The sequence below is a fragment of the Phyllobates terribilis genome, unplaced genomic scaffold (genome assembly GCF_046119375.1).
Source record: "Phyllobates terribilis strain yellow unplaced genomic scaffold, ASM4611937v1 Scaffold_1__5_contigs__length_1240528914, whole genome shotgun sequence".
In the NCBI taxonomy this organism is placed as follows: Eukaryota; Metazoa; Chordata; class Amphibia; order Anura; family Dendrobatidae; genus Phyllobates; species Phyllobates terribilis.
Genome location: NW_027362761.1, coordinates 1,191,353,525 through 1,191,363,539, shown reverse-complemented (window position 1 = coordinate 1,191,363,539; position 10,015 = coordinate 1,191,353,525). Strand labels below are relative to the sequence as shown.

At 45.5% G+C, this 10,015-nt stretch overlaps 1 protein-coding gene across 4 annotated transcripts in view; it reads right to left on the bottom strand.

The window, feature by feature from the left end:
- PTPRA (protein tyrosine phosphatase receptor type A) overlaps positions 1 to 10,015 on the bottom strand; it is a 139,744-nt gene that overhangs the window by 37,486 nt on the left and 92,243 nt on the right. For all 4 annotated transcript variants that reach the window (XM_073649194.1, XM_073649193.1, XM_073649196.1 and 1 more), the window contains 2 exons: positions 2,789 to 2,862; positions 803 to 939 (listed from right to left, as the gene is read on the bottom strand). In XM_073649194.1, coding sequence (XP_073505295.1) covers positions 803 to 939; positions 2,789 to 2,862 — 211 coding nt within the window. The remainder of the gene's footprint in view (positions 1 to 802; positions 940 to 2,788; positions 2,863 to 10,015) is intronic.

The window sequence follows — 10,015 nt, the reverse complement described above, 5'->3', positions numbered from 1 at the left end:
TTGCCAAGTGACGGCCTTAAAATCTTAATGATTTAGAGACGATCTGCAAAGAGGAGTGGACCAAAACTCCTCCTGACATGTGCGCAACCCTCATCATCAACTACAAAAAACGCCTGGCTGCTGTGCTTACCAACAAGGGTTTTGCCACCAAGTATTAAGTGTTGTTTGCCAGAGGGATCAAATACTTATTTCTCACTACAAAATGCAAATAAATGTATCTAATTTATACAATGTGATTTTCTTGATTTTTTTGGGATATTCTATCTCTCAATGTTAAAATTAATCTACCCTTAAAATTATAGACTGTTCATGTCTTTGTCAGTGGGCAAACTTACAAAAACAACAAGGGATCAAATACTTCTTTCCTTCACTGTATACACACATATACATACACACCTCTCTATGAAAAATGTATAGAAAATATGAAAATAAATCCAAAAGTTTTCTTGTATCATAGTATAAAATTAAAAAAAATCTACAAAATAAAACTATTTTTACAGAAATAGATGATATTTCATAAAATAATAATATTTGGGTTTACAGATTTTTATAAATAATTATTTATTTAAATTTTCCCTGTAATCCCATAGAGGGATTTGTGAATCACATCTCAGCATGGAGCCTTCGCTTTTTTTTCCTTTTTAATGTCTGAATCAGGGTTGGTTGTGGCATACAAGGGGTTAAACAATGAGGCTCAGAGGCCTCCTGCCTCCGCGCTATACACCCTACACCCGTCCTGAGCCGGGACGAGGGGTGAAGACGATGGAAAGATGAATACAAATAAATCCGTCCACACACTCACATTGAACTCTTCCCGGAAGAGCTTGTTGTCGTCGGCCATCCTGCGGTTTATCTCCTCCTCCAGCTTCTCCACGGGCAGCGGCGGGTACTTGCGGTTGGTGCTGGGAGATCTCGCTAGTAGCGGCATGCTCTGAGGTTCTGGGGGAAACATTCACATTACACACAAAATGCCCAAACAGCTCCATAACCGAAACCAGCCAGCATCCCAAAGACCCCCAGGACCAAAACCACCCAGCATCCCAAAGACCCCCAGGACCAAAAGCACCCAGCATCCCAAAGACCTCCAGGACCAAAAGCACCCAGCATCCCAAAGACCTCCAGGACCAAAAGCACCTGCATCCCAAAGACCTCCAGGACCAAAAGCACCTGCATCCCAAAGACCCCCAGGACCAAAAGCACCCGGCATCCCAAAGACCCCCAGGACCAAAAGCACCCGGCATCCCAAAGACCCCCAGGACCAAAAGCACCCAGCATCCCAAAGACCCCCAGGACCAAAAGCACCCAGCATCCCAAAGATCTCCAGGACCAAAAGCACCCGCATCCCAAAGACCTCCAGGACCAAAAGCACCCGCATCCCAAAGACCTCCAGGACCAAAAGCACCCAGCATCCCAAAGATCTCCAGGACCAAAAGCACCCGCATCCCAAAGACCTCCAGGACCAAAAGCACCCAGCATCCCAAAGATCTCCAGGACCAAAAGCACCCAGCATCCCAAAGATCTCCAGGACCAAAAGCACCCGCATCCCAAAGATCTCCAGGACCAAAAGCACCCGCATCCCAAAGACCTCCAGGACCAAAAGCACCCAGCATCCCAAAGATCTCCAGGACCAAAAGCACCCGCATCCCAAAGACCTCCAGGACCAAAAGCACCCAGCATCCCAAAGACCTCCAGGACCAAAAGCACACAGCATCCCAAAGACCTCCAGCACAGAGAGCACCAGGCATCCCAAAGACCTCCAGCACAGACAGCACCCGGCATCCCAAAGACCTCCAGGACCAAAAGCACCCAGCATCCCAAAGATCTCCAGGACCAAAAGCACCCGCATCCCAAAGACCTCCAGGACCAAAAGCACCTGGCATCCCATAGACCTCCAGCAACAAAGAGCACCCAGTGTCCTAAAGACCTCCAGGACCAAAAGCACCCAGCATCCCAAAGACCTCCAGGACCAAAAGCACCCAGCATTCCAAAGACCTCCAGGACCAAAAGCACCCAGCATCCCAAAGATCTCCAGGACCAAAAGCACCCGCATCCCAAAGACCTCCAGGACCAAAAGCACCCAGCATCCCAAAGACCTCCAGGACCAAAAGCACACAGCATCCCAAAGACCTCCAGCACAGACAGCACCCGGCATCCCAAAGACCTCCAGCACAGACAGCACCCGGCATCCCAAAGACCTCCAGCACAGACAGCACCCGGCATCCCAAAGACCTCCAGGACCAAAAGCACCTGGCATCCCATAGACCTCCAGCAACAAAGAGCACCCGGTGTCCTAAAGACCTCAGAATCTAAAGCACCCAGCATCCCAAAAGCCTCCAGAACTGAGAGCACCCGGCATTCCAAAGACCTCCATAACTGAGAGCCCCCGGCATCCCAAAGACCTCCAGAACTGAGAGCACCAGGCATCCCAAAGACCTCCAGAACCGAAATCACCCGGTATCCCAAAGACCTCCAGAACTGAGAGTACCCAGGATCCCAAAGACCTCCAGAACCGAAATCGCCCGGTATCCCATAGACCTCCAGAACTGAGAGCACCCGGCATCCCAAAGACCTCCAGAACCAAAAGCACCCGGCATCCCAAGACCTCCATAACAGAGAGCACCCGGCAGATCAAAGACCTCCAGAACCAAAAGCACCCGGCATCCCAAAACCTTCAGAACAGAGAGCCCCCATCGGCCCAAAGACCTCCAGAACCAAGAGCACTGAGCGCATCCAATATGACTCTTAAAATCAAAATACACACTATAACGCAAATAAAAACACCACATACCCATGTCATCAGCCCGGCCATTTGACAGACGGAAGGAATTGGAGTGACTCCCCGCTTGTTTGTATTTCTTAAACCTAAAAGAAAAAAAAAAAAAAAAAGTTAATAATTTGTGCCAAAGCTCTGTGGAGAAATGCTGAACTGATAGGGATGCAATACACCCCACTGGCCACCAGGTGGAAGGACAGACTAGTGTATATAATATACAGCTGTGCTCAAAAGTTTACACACCCCGGCAGAATTTTTCCTTTCTTGGCCTGGTTTCAGAGAATATGAATGATAAACACTTTTTCTCCCCTCATGGTTATTGGTTGGGTGAAGCCATTTATTGTCAAACTACTGTGTTTTCTCTTTTTAAATCTTAATGACAACCAAAAACATCCAACTGACCCTGATCAAAAGTTCACACACCCTGGTGATTTTGGCCTGATAACATGCTCAGAATTTGACACAAATGGGTTTGAATGGCTGCTAAAGGTAACATCCTCACCTGTGACCTGTTTGTTTGTAATCAGTGTGTGTGCATAAAAGCTGAGTGAGTTTCTGGGATCCAGAAAGACTCTTGCATCTTTCATCCAGCCACTGAGGTTTCTGGATTGTGAGTCATGGGGAAAGCAAAAGAATTGTCAACGGATCTACGGGAAAAGGTAGTTGAACTGTATAACACAGGAAAGGGATACAGAAAGATATCCAAGGAATTGATAATGCCAATCAGCAGCGTTCAAACTGTGATTAACAAATCAGGGGCTCTGTAAAAACCAAACCACGGTCAGGTAGACCAACAAAAATTTCGGCGACAACTGCCAGGAAAATTGTTCAGGATGCAAAGAAAAACCCACAAATAACATCAGCTGAAATTCAGGACTCTCTGAAAACTAGCGGTGTGGCTGTTTCAGGATGCACAATAAGGAGGCACTTGAAGAAAAATGGGCTGCATGGTCGAGTCCCCAGAAGAAAGTAATTACTATGCAAATGCCACAAAGGATCTCGCCTACAATACGCCAAACAGCACAGAGACAAAAACCTTAAAACTTCTGGCACAAGGTAATTTGGAGTGATGAGACCAAAACTTAACTTTTTGGCCACAACCATAAACGTTACATTTGGAGAGAGGTCAACAAGGCCTATGATGAAAGGAACACCATTCCTACAGTAAAGCACGGAGGTGGATCGCTGATGTTTTGGGGATGTGCGAGCTACAAAGGCACAGGAAACTTGGTAAAAGTTGAAGGAAAGATGAATGCAGCACATTATCAGCAAATACTGGAGGCAAATTTGCACTCATCAGCCCGGAAGCTGCGCATGGGACGTACTTGGACGTTCCAACATGACAATGATCCAAAACACAAGGCCAAGTCAACCTGTCATTGGCTACAGCAGAACAAAGTGAAGGTTCTGGAGGGAGCCACCCTGGGGAGATCTCAAGCGCGCAGTTCATGCTAGACAGCCCAGGAATTTTCAGGAACTGAAGGCTTTTTGCCAAGAAGAATGGGCAGCTTTACCATCCGGGAAAATAAAGAACCTCATCCACAACTACCACAAAAGACTTCAAGCTGTCATTGATGTTAGAGGGGGCAATACACAGTATTAAGAACTGGGGGATGTGAACTTTTGATCAGGGTCATTTGGATGCTTTTGGTTGTCATTAAGATTTAAAAAGAGAAAACACAGTAGTTTGACAATAAATGGCTTCATCCAACCAATAACCATGAGTGGAGAAAAAGTGTTTTTGTTACCATTCATATTCTCTGAAACAAGGTCAAGAAAGGAAAAATTCTACCGGGTATGTAAACTTTTGAGCACAACTGTATATAACATAGGATATAACTCAGGATCAGTAATGTAATGTATGTACACAGTGACTGCACCAGCAGAATAGTGAGTGCAGCTCTGGAGTATAATACAGGATGTAACTCAGGATCAGTAATGTAATGTATGTACACAGTGACTGCACCAGCAGAATAGTGAGTGCAGCTCTGGAGTATAATACAGGATGTAACTCAGGATCAGTAATGTAATGTATGTACACAGTGACTGCACCAGCAGAATAGTGAGTGCAGCTCTGGAGTATAATACAGGATGTAACTCAGGATCAGTACAGGATCAGTAATGTAATGTATGTACACAGTGACTGCACCAGCAGAATAGTGAGTGCAGCTCTGGAGTATATTATAGAATGTAACTCAGGATCAGTAATGTAATGTATGTATACAGTGAGTGCACCAGCAGAATAGTGAGTGCAGCTCTGGAGTATAATAGAGGAGGTAACTCAGGATCAGTACAGGATCAGTAATGTAATGTATATACAGTGACTGCACCAGCAGAATAGTGAGTGCAGCTCTGGAGTATAATACAGGATGTAACTCAGGATCAGTACAGGATCAGTAATGTAATGTATGTACACAGCGACTGCATCAGCAGAATAGTGAGTGCAGCTCTGGGGTATAATACAGGATGTAACTCAGGATCAGTACAGGATCAGTAATGTAATGTATGTACACAGTGACTGCACCAGCAGAATAGTGAGTGCAGCTCTGGAGTATAATACAGGATGTAACTCAGGATCAGTACAGGATCAGTAATGTAATGTATGTACACAGTGACTGCATCAGCAGAATAGTGAGTGCAGCTCTGGGGTATAATACAGGATGTAACTCAGGATCAGTACAGGATCAGTAATGTAATGTATATACAGTGACTGCACCAGCAGAATAGTGAGTGCAGCTCTGGAGTATAATACAGGATGTAACTCAGGATCAGTACAGGATCAGTAATGTAATGTATGTACACAGTGACTGCACCAGCAGAATAGTGAGTGCAGCTCTGGAGTATAATACAGGATGTAACTCAGGATCAGTACAGGATCAGTAATGTAATGTATGTACACAGTGACTGCACCAGCAGAATAGTGAGTGCAGCTCTGGAGTATAACACAGGATGTAACTCAGGATCAGTAATGTATTAAAGGGTTTCTCAGGCTATGTGGGAGTATGATATCAGCACACACACCTCGGTGTATAATAGTCTGATCACTGGTGATGTAGTGACAGATATTCATGTTTCTAGAACAGACGGCATTACAACACCCCACAGCTTTATCGCTAGAACATTGTGACGACATTACAGGACGGCTCCCCGGTGAGAGGAGAAGCTGAGTGACAGCAGGAACAGGCAGTGAAGCTCCGCAGCGTCCACAGCTCCGACAGAGAAGAAATGTAATTAGTTGAGGATTAGATAAACATTCAGGGAGTCGGACCCCGGAGAACGCAGGCGGCAACAACCAATCAACGGGGAGAAGAAAAAATAATCCGATCCTTTGTGAAATTAGAGGACATCACCAAAGTCATGAGGAGCCGTCTCCTGTAAAGCCAATCATCTGCAAGCCGCTTACATTCAATTCCATCTAATATAAGCTTCCCCGTCTTATCATTCTTCATTATGGGTCAGTAATACAGACAGACTGCTACAGGGGCCAAGGTAAGAGGGTCCCGCACTGAGCGGCTCCTGACACAGTTATTCCTGCAGACAACACTCACAGCAAGGCGCCCAATGAACTCAACAGTAGCTGTACAAACTAAGGGTGGATGGTAGAGAGCTCCCCCTAGTGGTGGCTGTATAATCTGTATGTAGTGAGCTCCCTCTAGTGGTGACTGTATAATCTGTATGTAGTGAGCTCCCTCTAGTGGTGGCTGTATAATCTGTATGTAGTGAGCTCCCCCTAGTGGTGGCTGTATAATCTGTATGTAGTGAGCTCCCTCTAGTGGTGGCTGTATAATCTGTATGTAGTGAGCTCCCTCTAGTGGTGGCTGTATAATCTGTATGTAGTGAGCTCCCTCTAGTGGTGACTGTATAATCTGTATGTAGTGAGCTCCTAGTGGTGACTGTATAATCTGTATGTAGTGACCTCCCTCTAGTGGTGGCTGTATAATCTGTATGTAGTGAGCTCCCTCTAGTGGTCACTGTATAATCTGTATGTAGTGAGCTCCCTCTAGTGGTGACTGTATAATCTGTATGTAGTGAGCTCCTAGTGGTGGCTGTATAATCTGTATGTAGTGACCTCCCTCTAGTGGTGGCAGTATAATCTGTATTTAGTGAGCTCCCTCTAGTGGTGGCTGTATAATCTGTATGTAGTGAGCTCCCTCTAGTGGTGGCTGTATTATCTGTATGTAGTGAGCTCCTAGTGGTGACTGTATAATCTGTATGTAGTGACCTTCCTCTAGTGGTGGCTGTATAATCTGTATTTAGTGAGCTCCCTCTAGTGGTGGCAGTATAATCTGTATGTAGTGAGCTCCCTCTAGTGGTGGCTGTATAATCTGTATTTAGTGAGCTCCCTCTAGTGGTGCCTGTATAATCTGTATGTAGTGAGCTCCCTCTAGTGGTGGCTGTATTATCTGTATGTAGTGAGCTCCTAGTGGTGACTGTATAATCTGTATGTAGTGAGCTCCCTCTAGTGGTGGCAGTATAATCTGTATGTAGTGAGCTCCCTCTAGTGGTGGCTGTATAATCTGTATGTAGTGAGCTCCCCCTTGTGGTGGCTGTATAATCTGTATGTAGTGAGCTCCTAGTGGTGACTGTATAATCTGTATGTAGTGACCTCCCTCTAGTGGTGGCTGTATAATCTGTATGTAGTGAGCTCCCTCTAGTGGTCACTGTATAATCTGTATGTAGTGAGCTCCCTCTAGTGGTGACTGTATAATCTGTATGTAGTGAGCTCCTAGTGGTGACTGTATAATCTGTATGTAGTGACCTCCCTCTAGTGGTGGCAGTATAATCTGTATTTAGTGAGCTCCCTCTAGTGGTGGCTGTATAATCTGTATGTAGTGAGCTCCCTCTAGTGGTGGCTGTATTATCTGTATGTAGTGAGCTCCTAGTGGTGACTGTATAATCTGTATGTAGTGACCTTCCTCTAGTGGTGGCTGTATAATCTGTATTTAGTGAGCTCCCTCTAGTGGTGGCAGTATAATCTGTATGTAGTGAGCTCCCTCTAGTGGTGGCTGTATAATCTGTATTTAGTGAGCTCCCTCTAGTGGTGCCTGTATAATCTGTATGTAGTGAGCTCCCTCTAGTGGTGGCTGTATTATCTGTATGTAGTGAGCTCCTAGTGGTGACTGTATAATCTGTATGTAGTGAGCTCCTAGTGGTGACTGTATAATCTGTATGTAGTGACCTCCCTCTAGTGGTGGCAGTATAATCTGTATTTAGTGAGCTCCCTCTAGTGGTGGCTGTATAATCTGTATGTAGTGAGCTTCCTCTAGTGATGGCTGTATAATCTGTATGTAGTGAGCTCCCTCTAGTGGTGGCAGTATAATCTGTATGTAGTGAGCTCCCTCTAGTGGTGGCTGTATAATCTGTATGTAGTGAGCTCCCCCTTGTGGTGGCTGTATAAATCTGTATGTAGTGAACTCCCTCTAGTGGTGGCTGTATAAATCTGTATGTAGTGAGCTCCCTCTAGTGGTGGCTGTATAAATCTGTATGTAGTGAGCTCCCTCTAGTGGTGGCTGTATAATCTGTATGTAGTGAGCTCCCTCTAGTGGTGGCTGTATAATCTGTATGTAGTGAGCTCCCTCTAGTGGTGACTGTATAATCTGTATGTAGTGAGCTCCCTCTAGTGGTGACTGTATAATCTGTATGTAGTGAGCTCCCTCTAGTGGTGGCTGTATAATCTGTATGTAGTGAGCTCCCTCTAGTGGTGGCTGTATAATCTGTATGTAGTGAGCTCCTAGTGGTGACTGTATAATCTGTATGTAGTGACCTCCCTCTAGTGGTGGCAGTATAATCTGTATTTAGTGAGCTCCCTCTAGTGGTGGCTGTATAATCTGTATGTAGCGAGCTCCCTCTAGTGGTGGCTGTATTATCTGTATGTAGTGAGCTCCTAGTGGTGACTGTATAATCTGTATGTAGTGACCTTCCTCTAGTGGTGGCTGTATAATCTGTATTTAGTGAGCTCCCTCTAGTGGTGGCAGTATAATCTGTATGTAGTGAGCTCCCTCTAGTGGTGGCAGTATAATCTGTATGTAGTGAGCTCCCTCTAGTGGTGGCTGTATAATCTGTATGTAGTGAGCTCCCCCTTGTGGTGGCTGTATAATCTGTATGTAGTGAGCTCCTCCTAGTGGTGACTGTATAATCTGTATGTAGTGAGCTCCCCCTAGTGGTGGCTGTATAATCTGTATGTAGTGAGCACCACATAGTGGTGGCTGTATAATCTGTATGTAGAGAGCTCCCTCTAGTGGTGGCTGTATAATCTGTATGTAGTGAGCTCCCTCTAGTGGTGGCTGTATAATCTGTATGTAGTGAGCTCCCTCTAGTGGTGACTGTATAATCTGTATGTAGTGAGCTCCCTCTAGTGGTGGTTGTATAATCTGTATATACTGAGCTCCCCCTAGTGGTGGATGTATAATCTGTATATAGTGAGCTCCCCCTAGTGGTGGATGTATAATCTGTATATAGTGAGCTCCCCCTAGTGGTGGATGTATAATCTGTATGTAGTGAGCTCCCCCTAGTGGTGGCTGTATAATCTGTATGTAGTGAGCTCCCCCTAGTGGTGGCTGTATAATCTGTATATAGTGAGCTCCCCCTAGTGGTGGATGTATAATCTGTATATAGTGAGCTCCCTCTAGTGGTGACTGTATAATCTGTATGTAGTGAGCTCCCCCTAGTGGTGGCTGTATAATCTGTATGTAGTGAGCTCCTCCTAGTGGTGGCTGTATAATCTGTATGTAGTGAGCTCCTCCTAGTGGTGGCTGTATAATCTGTATATAGTGAGCTCCCTCTAGTGGTGGCTGTATAATCTGTATGTAGTGAGCTCCCTCTAGTGGTGGCTGTATAATCTGTATGTAGTGAGCTCCTCCTAGTGGTGGCTGTATAATCTGTATGTAGTGAGCTCCCTCTAGTGGTGACTGTATAATCTGTATGTAGTGAGCTCCCTCTAGTGGTGGCTGTATAATCTGTATGTAGTGAGCTCCACCTAGTGGTGGCTGTATAATCTGTATGTAGTGAGCTCCCTCTAGTGGTGACTGTATAATCTGTATGTAATGAGCTCCCCCTAGTGGTGGCTGTATAATCTGTACGTAGTGAGCTCCCTCTAGTGGTGACTGTATAATCTGTATGTAGTGAGCTCCCCCTAGTGGTGGCTGTATAATCTGTATTTAGTGAACTCCCTCTAGTGGTGGCTATATAATCTGCATGCAGTGAGCTCCCCCTAGTGGTGGCTGTATAATCTGCATGTAATGA